The 16988-nt window shown below is 42.2% G+C and overlaps 2 protein-coding genes across 3 annotated transcripts; one reads left to right on the top strand and one right to left on the bottom strand.

Annotated features, from left to right (window-relative positions):
• The first annotated feature begins 219 nt into the window (after window positions 1-219).
• On the top strand, window positions 220-6205 carry slc25a35 (solute carrier family 25 member 35). Its single transcript, XM_060912909.1, has 5 exons — window positions 220-600; window positions 2471-2536; window positions 2914-3066; window positions 3754-3888; window positions 4077-6205. The coding sequence occupies exons 1-5, from the start codon at window positions 229-231 to the stop codon at window positions 4239-4241; spliced, it is 891 nt and encodes a 296-aa protein (XP_060768892.1). The 5' UTR covers window positions 220-228; the 3' UTR covers window positions 4242-6205.
• Window positions 6206-6227: 22 nt separating this feature from the next.
• Window positions 6228-16007, bottom strand: rangrf (RAN guanine nucleotide release factor). Of its 2 annotated transcripts, none has more exons than XM_060912911.1 (7): window positions 15847-16007; window positions 15545-15657; window positions 15324-15420; window positions 13623-13739; window positions 13344-13506; window positions 12109-12203; window positions 6228-6379 (listed from the first exon to the last, which is right to left on the bottom strand). In XM_060912911.1, exons 3-7 carry the CDS (start codon window positions 15386-15388, stop codon window positions 6271-6273), a joined length of 549 nt encoding a protein of 182 aa, XP_060768894.1. In that variant the 5' UTR covers window positions 15389-15420; window positions 15545-15657; window positions 15847-16007; the 3' UTR covers window positions 6228-6270. The 2 variants fall into 2 exon arrangements, with proteins under 2 accessions (XP_060768894.1, XP_060768893.1); XM_060912910.1 differs by having other exon boundaries at window positions 15545-15654.
• Between the last annotated feature and the right edge of the window lie 981 nt (window positions 16008-16988).

Genomic DNA, 16988 nt, shown 5'->3' with positions numbered 1-16988 from the left:
GGACTTCAAAACAACCCATACAAACACTCCTTAAATATGTCCACTTTTCACATTTGTACATATTAGATTCCTTTTATTTTTTATTCTATTTAAATAACTACTTTTCTTTTTCTACCTTAACTGTTCAGAGCACAAATCACCAAAGCAAATTCCTTCTATGTGAGAATGGACTTGGCAATAAACTAGATTCTCATTCTAATTCTGATTCTAGTCATCCTCATCCTCATCATGGACTTCATCCTGAGCGGACTGGCCGCGTGCAGCGCATGCTTGTTCACGAACCCACTGGAGGTGGTTAAAACCCGGATGCAGCTTCAGGGTGAGCTGAAGAGCCGCGGTACGTACCGGGTTCATTACCGGAACGTGTTCCACGCATTCTACACCATCGGGCGCGTGGAGGGGCTGTCCGCGCTGCAGAAAGGGCTGGTCCCCGCGCTGCTCTATCAGTTCTTCATGAATGGGGTGAGACTCGGCTCATATGCCATCATGGAGTCCGCGGGCTACATCCACACGAAGGGGCGCGTGAGCTCGGTGAAGAGCACCACGGCCGGTGCACTGTCCGGGGTTGTGGGAGCCTTCGTGGGCAGCCCCATCTACCTGGTGAGTCCTGGAACCGGATCCAGAGCTTTGGGTTTCCATTTTACCCTCTGTCACTGACTCTGACTGTGTGTTGAAGTGCGCATGCGCAGGGCTTTTACGCATCGCAGGGCTTTTTACGCACAGTCTTTAAATCTCATTCTGTGATTGGCTCTTTCTGCTCTCGATTGTTAATTTACTGTAAACTACAAAACAATGAGTGATGTTTTTCTTTTAAATATATGGCGTGTGGGCGGCACGGTGGTGTAGTGGTTAGCGCTGTCGCCTCACAGCAAGAAGGTCCTGGGTTCGAGCCCCGTGGCCGGCGAGGGCCTTTCTGTGCGGAGTTTGCATGTTCTCCCCGTGTCCGCGTGGGTTTCCTCCGGGTGCTCCGGTTTCCCCCACAGTCCAAAGACATGCAGGTTAGGTTAACTGGTGACTCTAAATTGAGCGTAGGTGTGAATGTGAGTGTGAATGGTTGTCTGTGTCTATGTGTCAGCCCTGTGATGACCTGGCGACTTGTCCAGGGTGAACCCCGCCTTTCGCCCGTAGTCAGCTGGGATAGGACCCAGCTCGCCTGCGACCCTGTAGAACAGGATAAAGCGGCTACAGATAATGAGATGAGATATATGGAGTGTTTTTTCCCATGGGGTTCACCTTCACTGCTCCCCCCCCCATCACTCCGTGTACACGTCATACTTTACAGGATAATGACTTTCACATTACATAATAGTACAGAAAACCTACACAGAGCTTTAGAGAGCCGATGACATCATTCTGTCCGTATCATCATGAGGTCATGTGTGCTCCATAGTGAGCATTTATTTCACCTATTTCAAGGTTAAATTAAAGGGCTAAAATTAAATTAAAGGTTAAATTAAATTAGCAATATTTCTGAGATGAAAGAAAGCTATCCGGGTGATGTTATCAATGTGAGTTTCGAATGAAAGACTGGGGTCAATAATCACTCCGAGGTCTTTTACTGCTGCACGTGAAGAAACAGAAAGGCCATCCAGAGTTACTGTGGAATCAGAAAACTTACTTCTAGCTGCATGTGGTCCGAGTACAAGTACTTCAGTCTCGTCAGAGTTAAGCAGAAGGAAGTTAATAAGCATCCAGTGTCTAATGTCCTTCACACATTCCTCAATTCTATTAAGCTGGTGTCTCTCATCAGGTTTTGCAGAGACATACAACTGTGTGTCATCAGCATAACAGTGGAAACTAATACAATGTTTATGAATAATATCACCCAGAGGGATTAATTGTGTGAAGTAATGAATTGATGAATTGAGAAGAGTAACAGAGAATAAGATACTTGGAACCACTGTTTCTGCATCAGCTGAGATTTTTTTCCAGTGCATGAAGGTCGTTTCAAGGTCAACTGTATGCCATTCATGACATTATCACCCTATAGGTTTGGAGTTTCTGATTACAGAAATATATGGTTTGTATCTATTAAAAGAAATAAATAATGCTGGGAAGTTGAATCTTCTTGCAATTCTTGAAAAAAACCAACAAATTTATTGCATAATTTTTGGCTCTAATGCATCATACTGAATTACCATTGTTGATTTTTACTAAAACCACCGTATCTCTGCAACCATAAGATTTTTTTTATTTATTCCAAAAGCTATGTTCTTTTTGGGGTGTCCTTTAACAGAGAGCAGATTTTAAGGTGAATTGAACCTGTTTGAAATTTTCAGGTAAAGTGCCTACAAGTGGGTGTGTCATACTCATTTACCTTCTCAGGTGTATTCTCACCTGGATCGCGAGATCACAATGTGGCATGTCTGGGTTTTCCACTGCAGATCCAGAACCTGATTTAAACAAATGTATGTAAATGAAGAGAAGGTCTGTCCCCCCCCACACACACACGCTCTGTGTATTGTTTCAGGTAAAAACACACCTGCAGAATCAGTCGACATCCTCCATTGCTGTAGGACACCAGTACCAGCACCGGGTGAGTCCCACTTCAGCTCACACACACTTCTTACCCTACACACTTCCTCCAGTCTGATAACCAAAACGTCGAGTCAGAGGAAACCACAGCCTGAATTATTAACATGACTAGATATGACCTGTAGACTCCCTCGCTGTAGTGACTAAGGGGAAGTGAACAGGGTCCGAATTGGGATCAGGCAGATGATCAAATGGAGGAGGTGAAATGTGTTTATCTACAGTTACAAATATTTATCATTATAATTAACAATTACATTATTATAAACAATAATTACAAAGACAACATTCATAATTATTTTTCTATATTTCACTTTTCATTTCAAATATTTTCGTTGTCTTTGTGTCTCTCTCTCTCTTCCCTCTGTGTCGGTGGTGTAGGGGATGATGCATGCTCTGTTGGTGATACACAGGCAGCATGGCATTATGGGACTGTGGCGAGGGTCCGGTGCGGCGGTGCCGAGGGTCGGTGTGGGTTCTGCGGCTCAGCTGTCCACATTCTCCGTCACTAAAGAGTTCATCACTGATCTGCAGGTACACACACAATTGTCCAAAACATTCAAAACATACGACACTGTAAAGCCAAGTGGGTTTTTATTGTCAGTCCTCTGCAGGGCTTGTATACACTGGAATGAAGTGTTGTTTCTCCAGGACTGTGGTGCAACACAACAGCACACAAGACTATGTAAAGTGTAAATACACAACAGTGTGTGATAAGTGCAGGACAATAAATACACAGCACATGGGCTGTACTCTGTAAACTATTGTGTCAGGCTCAAATTTTCAGGGACCGCCTCCCACTTTTTGTGTTCTAACTTCCTTTGGAAGAGTCTCCAGACTCAGGTTTTCTTTTGTTCGATGTGGAACAGTACACTTGCACTTTCTCCCAGACATCTCCACTTGCTCCTTCTAGGTAAATGGCTCCTCCCCATCTTCATGATACAGATTCCAGTGGGTGGTCATATGTTAATGAGGGACGTTTCTATGTAAGAAACAGACACTTTTATAACTCACCTGTTCACTGCACCTGTTTCCTTTCAGTGGTCGCTACAGACTGCGAAGGTAACAGTCTAGTGTGAAAAGCCACAGTACGTCCCCAAGGCACAGCCTCCTGTTTCAAAAACAACGACAAAATACAGTTTTCCACAGCATGACTCATTTAACACTCTGTATCTCTCACTCTCTTGCTGTCTGTCTCTTACCTTGTGTGTGTGTGTGTAGATATTCCCAGCTGATAGCTGGTTGGTGCCCCTCTTTGCTGGGATGATCAGCAGTGTGGCGGTTGTTTTGTGCATGACTCCGTTTGATGTCCTCAGCACACGACTCTATAATCAGCCTGTGGATCACCTGGGAAAGGTAAAGAACACTGACCTCACCCCGACCCCACCCCTTTTGAGACCTGTATGGCTTTGAGCATGATTCACACATAATTACCCTGCAGTTATGACTGACTGAAATTACAACTAATGAGATGCATTTCATTGAACATGTGAAGTATTTAAATTGGAGTGTGTGTGTGTGTGTGTGTGCGCGTGTGCATGCAGGGTAAGCTGTATCGAGGCTTCATGGACTGTTTCTCTAAGACCTTGAGGAAGGAAGGTGTTTTTGGTCTGTACAAAGGTCTGGGCGCATCCTATTTCAGACTCGGACCGCACACTATCCTCTCACTACTGTTCTGGAACCAGCTACGGACACTTAAGTACAGCTAACACACACAGGAATGGGCTGCGTTTAAAGTGTCTCTTCATGTTGGAGTCACAGTAATGATGAGAAAACGACTCAGAAGCTGGTCGTCTCTTCCAATTTGGAGATCGAGTGTGATGGAAGATGAAGTCTGGATGGATTTAACGTTTTATTTCCCAAGGAGAGAAGTTCATAAATCTGAATCCCTGCTCCACTCATCTTATAGCTATTTGGAAGAGTAAGCTAGATTTTGAAAGTGTCCAGTTGAAAGATCCCACCCCTCCCTTTGGCCCTCTGTTCACAGCCACGCCTCCAAAACACATTAATGCACACTGCCTGACTCCTGCTAGAGGACGAGTCCATGAGAGAGAGAGAGAGAGAGAGAGAGAGCGCGCACTGGGGAAAGGAATGTAGCATGTCATGGTCATATCCAACTACCTTGTGTGTCATTCACACGTAAGAAAACAGTGAACATTATTGTACTGAATGTAAACAATGAACTGAGCTGTTGTTCGTACTCATAGCTGTCGACTAGCTTGCTAGCTTTAGCGACATGTCTGCAGGATGTCTGCCCCACCTTGTGGAAGACTCTGGTCGCGTGCAATGAGTGCAGGGGCAGAGTGCACGCAGGTAGACAGGCAGGTAGGCCGTCCAGTCACTTGATTTGGAATGAGGGAAATAATTGGACAAGTGTTTTACAGCCCTGCGAAAGCCACAGGTGATGGATTTTTTTTCTTTTTATTGTCAGAGCGTTTGATTTATTCATTGCTGTGAGGATGTCAAGAGAATTTTAAGAAATCTAACAGAAACATTTCTAAGAAGATTCCCCATCTTGCACTGAATAATAATAATATGAATATCAGCCTGCTTTAGTGAGCTGAGTGTTTTGAAATGTCGCTGTGTAAAACCTGACTAACGCTGCAGGAACAGTTCAGCTGTGTGTATATTTAAAACATTAGACATCACTGCTCTTTCTCTTTTATTTTGGCTTGACATAAAATATACACCATACGACAACAGAACCGAGACTTTAAAATACAAATGAATGAATATTAAATAAACACGTGACAGCGTGCCATGACACACTTCCCTCACACATCACACACAGCAATAAAGCGCTGGAGTAATGAAACATGTCGGTGGCTGATTTAGTAGTTTACATAACCACATAAAAACTATAACTTTTGAGATTCACAGAAATAATTTTCTTCTGTCTGTTTTTAAATAGATTCCTTTGTAATATAATTTAGTTACCGTTACAGAGAATAATTCATTAATTCCATGATTATTATAAAAGTCAACAGATTATTTGATTGTAAAAATACGCATTTGTGGCTCTCGTTTGTAACACGCTTTCAGTCAATACACATTTCACACTAATCCGAGGAAGAGTTTGGATCAGACACCTGAGACCTTCGTACACACGTCACAAGCCTTTAAAACCCTTTAATACCAAATAAACTACAGTAACTACACAGAGGAGTAATAAAAGCTTCCATGACTCATAGTGCGATTAAATTAAATTCTCATGACTGATAGAATAGTACAGTACAATTTTACACTCCAGTCCAACACTAACACTGAAACATGTCACACTACTGCGGCCTTCACACCCGAGTCACTCTGATATAATAATAATAATAATATTCAGGTGTATAGAGTGAGTAGTGCAGGACTGAACTGTTTCAGCAGCTTTAATATGAATTCTTCAGGAGTTGGTTGCTGTAAGTGGATTGTAACTGACTGAAATATGTAAAGTGGATTTTATGGTTTTATTTTTTTATTCTGTCTGGAATAATGTGAGATAAAGGCAGTGAGATATGACATTGTGCAGCAGTTACCTTCAGTCCTTTAGAGTTATATAATTCATTTATTATTGACTGCATAAAGAAATAAAATTCATCCTCTCCATCCTCAGACAGCCTGTGTCTCTGTGACGTGGAGAGACGGCTGTGTTTTACACACACACACACACACACACACACACACACCAAACAAGAACATAGCAAATATGAAGGAGACAACACATTTATTTCAGAGGTGTGTGTGTGTGTGTTATCCAAACACTTCAGGGTTGAGCAGCCGGAAAGACTGGACAAGTGTGTGAAAGTCCTGCACTGTCCAAACACCATCAGAAACCGCACCACTGCTAATGCTGAGAGGACTGAGAGAGAGAGAGAGAGAGAGAGAGAGAGAGACTTTGACACAAACTTGGAGAATTTAAATTCACCCTGACTGCTGACGATGACAGAGTTGGTGTTAAACAGCTGACCAATCATCAGCTTCAGTTGAACTTACAACTCAGCAAAACTGCACATTCCTAACACACACACTGTAATCACACACTAACACACACACACTGTAATCACACACTAACACACTGTAATCACACACTAACACACACTGTAATCACACACTAACACACACTGTAATCACACACACTAACACACACTGTAATCACACACTAACACACACTGTGTTCCTGATTCACTGTGTGAACTGAATGGAGTCCCTGAAGTGACCTGACATTACAGAGCAAGGCAAAGCTCGCTCTCTGTGTGTGTGTGTGTGTGTGTGTGTGTGTCCGTCCAGCATGGCACCCATGCTGAGACAAGTGTAATTAAACCCTTACAGAAAAACCACATGAACTTCACGTGATTTCTGACATGTAAAATATGTGGAAAATGTGTTTTGCACATGGGAAACGTGGTTTTGGCCCAGTTTTATGTGAATCACATGTGGGAATGTTTTCCACATGTGGGAATGTTTTCCACATGTACTCTCCATGGTAATGCGTTACAAAATCTGATACCATGTTTTCCACATGTGGTAACATGTGATCACATGTGAAATACATGGGAAATTCATGTGTTTTTTCTGTAAGGGAAGTTCCACCTGGTTACCTTAACATTCCTGCACACCCATCGTAATTGCCATTCAGAGAGCAATTCTGAAAAATGTGTTTACTGTCAGTTATTGAAACAGCATATAAACAAGCTTTATCAAGTGGCAGGATCTACAAACAATGGCGTTTCGACTCTCCTCAACACCTGACTAGTGAAGAGCTAAAATCTCTGGATTTTACTGCCTTTAAATCAACAACTAACAGACCAACAATGGAATACTTTCCAGATCAAAGAAAAGGCTTTTAAAGAAACTCTTAACACCAAGAGACTCAACAAGAAAAATCAGTTTGCCTGCTCACCTGACCCTACAAAGTGGCTTAAACTTCCATCACTACTGAACGGCGTGTACTTCAAGCACAGAGTATTCTCTGCTGAAAGCCACAGTAGGAGACCTTTTGGTCGGCCGCTTTTAAATATACATGCAGAATCCTGAAAAAGCTCCCAATGGTTAAACCCTTTCCTGTGGACGCTAATGTCGCATCTTTGTCACAATGGATAGAGGAGCAACTACGTTTTTGCAGAGACGTAATGCAACCTTTTCTCAGACCTTGGGTCTCTCGTCTTAAAAAGGTAAGCAGAGACAAACTGGCTTATTTATGGCAACATTGTAGAACAAAAGCAAATGAGATAATAGTGAGTTTCCTGATTCTCCTCCATGTTTCGATAATATTCAGGAAGTGCAGTCTTACTACTTTAAAAAAATGCTAAGGCACCACTTTAATTGATGACCCCCTTTCACCTCTACCATGGACTAATTCATTACATTTGGAGCCAGCACCTCCACCAATTACCTCTGTTCACGAAGGAAGAACTGCTAAACATCCTGAATTGCCTACCTAATTATAAGGCCAGCGGTAGTGATGGAGTAACCTATGAAACATTGAGATTTACACAGTGGCAGGACATATTACTGACGAGCTTTAATACTTGCCTTATTAATAGACGGGTTCCTGCACCATGGAGGGGGGCATTAATCTACAGAATTCCTAACAACAACAACAACAACATACCGAATGATCCGAGTACATGGAGAGATATTTCCCTGTTGCAGACTATTTACAAGGTGTTTATGAAATGTATCCTATCCCGTATTCTTCCCTGACTGGTGGATGCCAATATCTTGTCCCCTAAACAAAAGGCATACATAGGCAGGGAATGAATGAACACATATTTTGCTTAAAAACTGGGATCAATGATTAAGTACGAGTCTGCGAGATTCTTCGGTTTTCCTAGATTTTCGTGATGCATTTGGAACTCTCCCACATAACATCATGATACATGCTTTAGAGGAAATACATCTGCCTCAGGTGTATATAGATATAGTTAAAGACGTGTACAAAGGGTCCTTCATTCAAGTTATTTGTGGAGCTCAACTTACAGAGCCAATACCCTTGCATATAGGCATTAAAACTGGCTGTCTGTGGAGCGCAGTGAATTTTATTCTATCAATCAACCAGTGGCTAGACTGGATGAGTAAGTGCGCTCCACCTGAAACCATCTCGCCAAACCCAGTGCAAGCATATGCTAATGATGTGCAAATGTTGTCACGTCAAGAGAACGTAATAAAGGATATGCTTCACAGGACTGATGCCTTCCTTGAGTGGTCTGGCCTACAAGTGAAAGAGTTCAAATGCGCCGTTTTCTATGAAAGGAGTGGCAGGAACCGGTGGTATCAGTCAAAATTTGATCGAGAGCCACAATTCACTATCAATAGTAAATTAATCAAGGTTTACTCACGAAAGGAGTCTTATACATATCTTGGACATATATTTAAATATTGCGGGCGACTGGGATGAACAAGTGAATGAAATCATCTTTGAATACACTGAAAGGCTGCAGAAAATTGATGCCTCTTCTCTCCCGTTGACCATGAAAATTGACAGCATTAAGCAGATAGCCCTAGCGAAGGGTCATCTCTTTGCCAATGTCCATATGCCACGGAAGGTTTTGCAGGATTTCAGTAATAAAACTGTACAGGTAGTGAGAGGATGGCTTGGCCTGAGCACCCACATGACCCGCGACATTATCCATCACAGTAGACTCGAAAGGGGCTTGGGATTGCCGGATCTCGGCTGGCCCATCTCCTGACCATGCTTAACAGCGATGGTAACAGCATCAGAGAAACGGCCAGAGCATCACTTCTTGATTTGGAAAAGCATAAAGTCCCTCTCACTCGAGAATCTGAACCCAGTTTTTTGGGCTTCCGAAAGAAGCCGAATAACAAATTGGACAGCAACAATGTTAGTTTTGGGGTCAGGTCTGATCTCAATGACCTGTGCAACTGGACAGGAGTTAACCTACAGTGGGTACGAGCAGATACCACACCTGTGGTTCCTTCAGGAGCGGTAATTAAAGAGAAAAACATCTCCATGAGCGCGACTATATTGGAGAATGGACTTCATTCATTATGCCTACTTCTACATGGGCATTCTTGATGTCAGTTAAACAGACAGACAACGCCAGAAACACTGGACTGGGCTTAGACTACAGGGAAAGCCACAGTGGTGCTTGGAAGTTTGTGAACCCTTTAGAATTTTCTATATTTCTTCATAAATATGATCTAAAACATCATCAGATTTTCACACAAGTCCTAAAAGTAGATAAAGAGAACCCAGTTAAACACATGAGACAAAAATATTATACTTGGTGATTTATTTATTGAGGAAAATGATCCAATATTACATATCTGTGAGTGGCAAAAGTATGTGAACCTCTAGGATTAGCAGTTAATTTGAAGGTGAAATTAGAGTCAGGTGTTTTCAATCAATGGGATGACAATCAGGTGTGAGTGGGCACCCTGTTTTATTTAAAGAACAGGGATCTATCAAAGTCTGATCTTCACAACACATGTTTGTGGAAGTGTATCATGGCACGAAGAAAGGAGATTTCTGAGGACCTCAGAGAAAGCGTTGTTGATGCTCATCAGGCTGGAAAAGGTTACAAAACCATCTCTAAAGAGTTTGGACTCCACCAATCCAGGGCAGTCAGACAGATTGTGTACAAATGGAGGAAATTTAAGACCATTGTTACCCTCCCCAGGAGTGGTCGACCAACAAAGATCACTCCAAGAGCAAGGTGTGTAATAGTCGGCGAGGTCACAAAAGACTCCAGGGTAACTTCTAAGCAACTGAAGGCCTCTCTCACATTGGCTAATGTTAATGTTCATGAGTCCACCCTCAGGAGAACACTGAACAACAATGGTGTGCATGGCAGGGTTGCAAGGAGAAAGCCACTGCTCTCCAAAAAGAACATTGCTGCTCATCTGCAGTTTGTTAAAGATCATGTGGACAAGCCAGAAGGCTATTGGAAAAATGTTTTGTGGACGGATGAGACCAAAATAAAACTTTTTAGTTTAAATGAGAAGCGTTATGTTTGGAGAAAGGAAAACACTGCATTCCAGCAATAAGAACCTTATCCCATCTGTGAAACATGGTGGTGGCAGTATCATGGTTTGGGCCTGTTTTGCTGCATCTGGGCCAGGACGGCTTGCCATCATTGATGGAACAATGAATTCTGAATTATACCAGCGAATTCTAAAGGAAAATGTCAGGACATCTGTCCATGAACTGAATCTCAAGAGAAGGTGGGTCATGCAGCAAGACAACGACCCTAAGCACACAAGTCGTTCTACCAAAGAATGGTTAAAGAAGAATAAAGTTAATGTTTTGGAATGGCCAAGTCAAAGTCCTGACCTTAATCCAATGGAAATGTTGTGGAAGGACCTGAAGCGAGCAGTTCATGTGAGGAAACCCACCAACATCCCAGAGTTGAAGCTGTTCTGTACGGAGGAACGGGCTAAAATTCCTCCAAGCCGGTGTGCAGGACTGATCAACAGTTACCGCAAACGTTTAGTTGCAGTTATTGCTGCACAAGGGGGTCACACCAGATACTGAAACAAAGGTTCACATACTTTTGCCACTCACAGACGTAATATTGGATCATTTTCCTCAATAAATAAATGACCAAGTATAATATTTTTGTCTCATTTGTTTAACTGGGTTCTCTTTATCTACTTTTGGGACATGAGTGAAAATCTGATGTTTTAGATCATATTTATTCAGAAATATAGAAAATTCTAAAGGGTTCACAAACTTTCAAGCACCACTGTAGCTTGTTTTCCCTCAGCGTCTCACACTGTTCTTCAAAATGCCTCTATTGATAAGGATATCCAGATATTTACAGTTAAAGCCAGACTTCAGGTTCTACCAACTCTGCTCAATCCATCTGGTTCCTTGACTCTTACCCTTCATTTTGTATTCATCATGGACAAGACCAGGTGATAGAATCTATGTCACATATACTAAATGGTTGCAATCTTTATAAAATACTATATTTCCAGACATGACAGGATTGTGAACATTATATATATAAAAAAAAAATCTACCATCTATTTTTCTACATCCAGTTTCAATTTATAAAAATTGCTTTGTTAAACCACAAATGTTCTCCCTGTCTAGTGCAGATATGTTTATCAATATAAATGTTACCAGACCAGATATTGTCATTATCGATGAGAGTAAGATGAATGTGTTGATCCTGGAAGTAGGCTGTTGTTTCAATTCATATTTAGAAGAAAGTTATTTAATGAAGCTTGTAAAATACCAACCCCTTGTACAGCAAATTTCTGATTTTGGGTACAAATGTCAACTTCTTGTACTGATATTTGCCAGTCTGGGTCATGTGCATGTTATACACACACAAAGTGACCCCATTAGGGGTTTCAGGATAGTTGGATTTTCAAAAGCAAGAGCAAAACAGTGGGCTAAGTATTGTTCAGTCTCATCCATAATTGCAAGTCGTCATATTTGGAGGAGGAGATGCAGTGTTTACCCATAAGATTTGAAATGCTGCTGTTAAAGTGTAACTGACGAAATCACATATCAAGAACATGTCTGAGCAGATAATGCATCTGTTACATTTGTGTCCTTATATTTATTGTAAATTGTGGACTCAAATAAAGTAAACTGTGTGTGTGTATAAAACTGACCTGATGCTAACGGGGTCATTGAAGGTAATCAGGATGTCAGTGGTGTACTGTGGCAGACGGAATAAACACAGGTGGATATTCACTGTATTTTTTACCTGGCAACACACACACAGTCCCACATGAGCAGAGTAATAGTTGGCCATGTCACATTCATCATCATACACTCCATACTGTATACAGAATATACTGTTACTGGGTTATTGAGTTTAAACACTGGGGTTACGCTTTGAAACTCCATTCCTGTTGGTGATACACACACACAAAGTGACCCCTAGTGGTCCAAAGTGTGTTATTGATGATTACTGATTATAACAGGTGAGAAGCTCTCAGTGATGATAAGCTACAGGTTCTGCAGGAAAACCTCAATCAGTCCTGAGAACATTAACATCAGATATCTGATCTATCACTCAGACCATTAAGGCCACGTATCAGACATGTATGGATGCCCGAGTGTCTATTTTGCTCATATGTCACATGTAAAGATCTGAATTTCACATTCAAATCTCTCTTGGAGAATCTGATCATCTATAGCTGACTGACTCTGACTCAGAATGCGGAGGATCACAGGATTCAGGGAGAAGTTTAGAGAGAGCTTGGAGAATTAGTTAGGAAACAGAAAGATGACAGTCTCAGCAAGTGAATCACAAGCTCAACTTCCCCTCCAAAACATTTCATAATGTTTCACAGAATTTCCAAAAAGTGATCAGAGTGTGAGCAGCGGCGTGTTTTTCTATCAGAACTTTCTGAAGAACTAACAGTCATGTTGATGTCTTACAATGATCACTCTAGGTCATGGGTCATGTCCCAAACCACATGGCATACTGAATAGTACACAGGAGGGTGTAACCACCATAGCTGACATCTCAGTACAGCAATTTGAGACACAGCCACAGGTCAGTTTATATAGTTTTGTGTTGTTTTTCACTATTGTTTTATTCTACTAAAATTAACTCTCGTAAACTGAGATTAATAGTTAATATTAACCATTAATAATCCCTTTAAATGTATACCAAACACAGTGTTTGCTAGCCGTGCTGATAATCTGGGCTAATCCATATTACCTGCTCTTATACTGTATTACACGACAGATTGGGACACAGAAGCAGCATCAGTGGTGTAGTACAGTAACGTGATTGGGAACACAACCATATGTACCGAATTTACAGGTGATGGGAGTTACTGTATGGTGTATATGTAATACTGTGTGCGTGCAGACAGACAGAGAGCAGTGAGACCTCCTCATTGAATTTGGAGACCAGCTGAGTTCCGGTGAGGATCCAGGCGGAGCTGCACTGGCTGAGAGAGAGCTGATCCTGAGGGACACACTGCACCTCCATCACTTCCATCTGCCCCACCTCCACCGCCTGATTACTGCCTGCTATATCTGCAAAGTGATACCTCACACACACACACACACACACACACACACACACACCTTTAATTAAATCTGATTGAGCATGTTAGTTGTGATGGAGGCGTAGCTCTGTGTGTGTGTGTGTGTGTGTGTGTGTTACCTTGCAGCCTGTGAATCCTCTACATGACTCTGATACTCAAGCAGCTCTATGATGATGCTCTGATCTGTGTTTGTGTGAGTAAAAACCTCCTGATTATCAGGAATCTCCCTCAACTCACTCTCACACACACAGAGAGAGAGAGAGAGAGAGAGAGGACAGTATATCATTACTCCAGAGATGTCCAGTGTGTGAAGTGTGTTTAACGTACTGACTGAACTGAAGCTAAAAGATTTGCGCCTGTAATTTTATGAATGTGCTGATGATGCTCTCCCTCCTCTCCATCCAGTTACAAGTCCAGCACACACACACACACAGTTGTGGTCAGAAATTTACATAGTGACATTTCATGGCAATATTTGGGCTTCCAGTAATTTATCTGAACTGTTCTTTTTCTGTGGCAGAATGATTGTACATCATACAGTTTTAATAAAAAAAATAAAAACCACTAGAATTTGGTACACAAGTTTTAATTTTCTTTGGGTTATATAAATATATTCATTCTATTTCCTGTCAGAAAGCAAGGAGTCTACATCAGTCTTCTTTTGGCTGCTCCTGATTAGGGGTCGCCACAGCGGATCTTTCGTCTCCATTGCTCCCTGTCTTTCACATCCTTCTCTACCACACCTGCCACTTTGTCCTCTCTCACCACATCCATGTATCTCCTCTTTGGCCTTCCTCGTTTTCGTTTGCCTGGCAGCTCCATCCTCAACATTCTCCTTCCAACATGCTCTGCATCTCTTCTCAGGATGTGCCCATACCATCTCAGTCTCATCTCTCTTAGCTTAATTCCCAAGCTCTCCACATGTGCTGTCCCTCAGATGTGTTCATCCTCAGATGTGTTCGTTCCTTATCCTGTCCAACCTCATCACTCCCATACATTTTACCTTTCACTTTTGCTGGGACTTTCCTATCACAAATCTCATATCTCTAGCCGCTTTATCCTGTTCTACAGGGTCGCAGGCGAGCTGGATCCTATCCCAGCTGACTACGGGCGAAAGGCGGGGTTCACCCTGGACAAGTCGCCAGGTCATCACAGGGCTGACACATAGACACAGACAACCATTCACACTCACATTCACACCTACGCTCAATTTAGAGTCACTAGTTAACCTAACCTGCATGTCTTTGGACTGTGGGGGAAACCGGAGCACCCGGAGAAAACCCACGCGGACACGGGGAGAACATGCAAACTCCACACAGAAAGGCCCTCGCCGGCCCCGGGGCTTGAACCCAGGACCTTCTCGCTGTGAGGCGACAGCGCTAACCACTACACCACCGTGCCGACCCCGATCACAAATGACTCCTGAAATCCTTCTCCAACTGCTCCACCCTGCCTGCACTCTCTTTCTCACCTCACCATCACAGCCCCCATTTTCCTGCACAGTGACCCCAGGTACTTGAATTCACCAACTTACTTTATGTCTACTCCTTGCATCTTCACTACACTCTCATCCCCATTCTCATTGATGCACAGTGCTTCTTTAAAACAGGAAAATCGAGTCGAGATGACGGATATTATTAATGTGAGGTGGGGAAGGGGGCGGGGCTTCCACCAGCTGTTCATATCAGAGAGCAGTTAGCTCATTAAAACGCAAAGCTCCTGCACACAACACATACACGCCTGCAGTGACGTCACACTTACACCAATATGACCGAGAGACAGACACACAGCAAGAGAAACAGAGAGACGGAGACATGTACCTGATGTCTTTGGTGTTCAGGGGCAGGACAGCGGACATGGCCCCACCGAACAGGGGCCGAATCATCACTGCTCACACTGCGCACGCGCACACGGTTACTGAAGAGCAGGGAAAATGTTCCTCATTAAGTGCTTCAAACAATCTGATCCACTGCTCTAGTACCAAACAATCCGATCTCTTAAACTCACTTCATAAAACATACAGTTTTACTTTTAAACTCACCCTTTTAGCTTTTTTTATTGTTAAAGCTTTCTATTGTAATAACCCTTTATGATCGATGTTAAAAGTCCCGGGGCTGCTGAGAGCGCGCGAGCTTCACTCTACACTCAGCTCTGCTGGGAAACATAAACTCCATTAATAATAATAATAATCATTAACGCCATCGCAGTTACAGTCAATATTTCTGAAGCAGTGAAAGTGAAAAGTTAAATTCAGTCAGAAAGCAAGCACTAAATAAGATTAAGATAAATATTAATAGCGCGATACACTTTTAAAACTCAAATCGCAGATTTTTAGAAAAACACCTGCACCACAACGGCTTGTTCCCGCAAGTCATGAGGCAAAGCGCTCTTTATATCCGACTTCTAATCTAAAATGAAACGCTTTATTAGTTAGCCACCAGAGCTAATATTCCTGTCAGAGTTGCGTTCCCGCCGCCATTAACCGGATGTGACGCAATATCTTGGCCGCCACGTGCAGTTTTGGCATCCTTAGAAATGTAGTTTTACACAGCGGCCACAAACCGCCACGCGCTTCATTCACCGCGCTTTTATTCAGCACGTGGCGTCGCAGGCCTCCGTGTAAATACAGCTTAAAAACCGGATTCAATTCGTAACGTGCTATTCGCATTAGAGCAAAATTAATACCGATTTAAAGTTGAAAACGAAGGGGAACAAAATCCTGTAGTCCAGAGTGTGCAAGACCCTGCTGCTGCTAAAGAGACTTCATAAGCGCTCCAAGCCTATTTTACAGAAAAACAACTCAATAAGTGGTTAACGCCAATTTTAATGCAGTTTGTAGCCATCAGAGGTTAGAACACATACAGTCACCCCGTGTGTAGACTGTAGTTCTGAAATGGACCAGTTTCATTTCTCACATACAGGAGGCAGGGGCGCCGCTGGGGGGAGTTAGGGCGATTCTAAGGGCGTGGCACTGACAGGGGGGCCTGTGAAGGATATTAATATTATTTTAATAATATTGCCTTGTGTAAGTTTTTGAAATAAAATATTTCATTTCATCTGTTAAAATATGCAAATTATACATGGTTATGATTTGCTATAACATTTTTCTTGAATTATTTATGATATTGTCATTTCACCCCTCCACCCTTTTTACTAATGGTACAGTGTGATTGTGGGCGCGGGATGTGCGCAATAGAGGTGAGCATTCTAGAAGTTGCTAAGCAGGAGCAGGTGTGATGAATTATGAAGTCCGGATATCACACTGTGTGTGAAAAAAAATCACCTTTTTTCATAGGTATCTTTATTGTATAATTAAGTCTAGGTGTTTTGCCATTGTTCATCTGTGGATTTGCTGATATTAAGTATTTAACTTTAATATGTTGCACATTAGCTGTGGTCAGAGATATCATTGCTATTGTTCATGTGTGGATTTACTGATACTGTTGCTAAGTATTTAACTTGAATATTTGCTGTGTTTTCTAATA

Source organism: Neoarius graeffei, chromosome 28 (assembly GCF_027579695.1).
Source record: "Neoarius graeffei isolate fNeoGra1 chromosome 28, fNeoGra1.pri, whole genome shotgun sequence".
NCBI lineage: Eukaryota > Metazoa > Chordata > Actinopteri > Siluriformes > Ariidae > Neoarius > Neoarius graeffei.
This window is presented reverse-complemented; position numbering and strand designations above follow the sequence as displayed.

What these genes read in the sequence shown, in the direction of transcription:
- slc25a35 (XM_060912909.1), top strand. Translation starts at nt 229, where the DNA reads ATGGACTTCATCCTGAGCGGACTGGCCGCGTGCAGCGCATGCTTGTTC. An exon ending in AGTTCATCACTGATCTGCAG is followed by an intron (nt 3,067 to 3,753) that starts GTACACACACAA and finishes GTGTGTGTGTAG; the next exon opens with ATATTCCCAGCTGATAGCTG. An exon ending in CTGTGGATCACCTGGGAAAG is followed by an intron (nt 3,889 to 4,076) that starts GTAAAGAACACT and finishes GTGTGCATGCAG; the next exon opens with GGTAAGCTGTATCGAGGCTT.
- rangrf (XM_060912911.1), bottom strand. Translation starts at nt 15,388, where the DNA reads ATGATTCGGCCCCTGTTCGGTGGGGCCATGTCCGCTGTCCTGCCCCTG. An exon ending in CTGAACACCAAAGACATCAG is followed by an intron (nt 13,740 to 15,323) that starts GTACATGTCTCC and finishes TGTGTGTGAGAG; the next exon opens with TGAGTTGAGGGAGATTCCTG. An exon ending in AATGACCCCGTTAGCATCAG is followed by an intron (nt 6,380 to 12,108) that starts GTCAGTTTTATA and finishes TCTCTCTCTCAG; the next exon opens with TCCTCTCAGCATTAGCAGTG.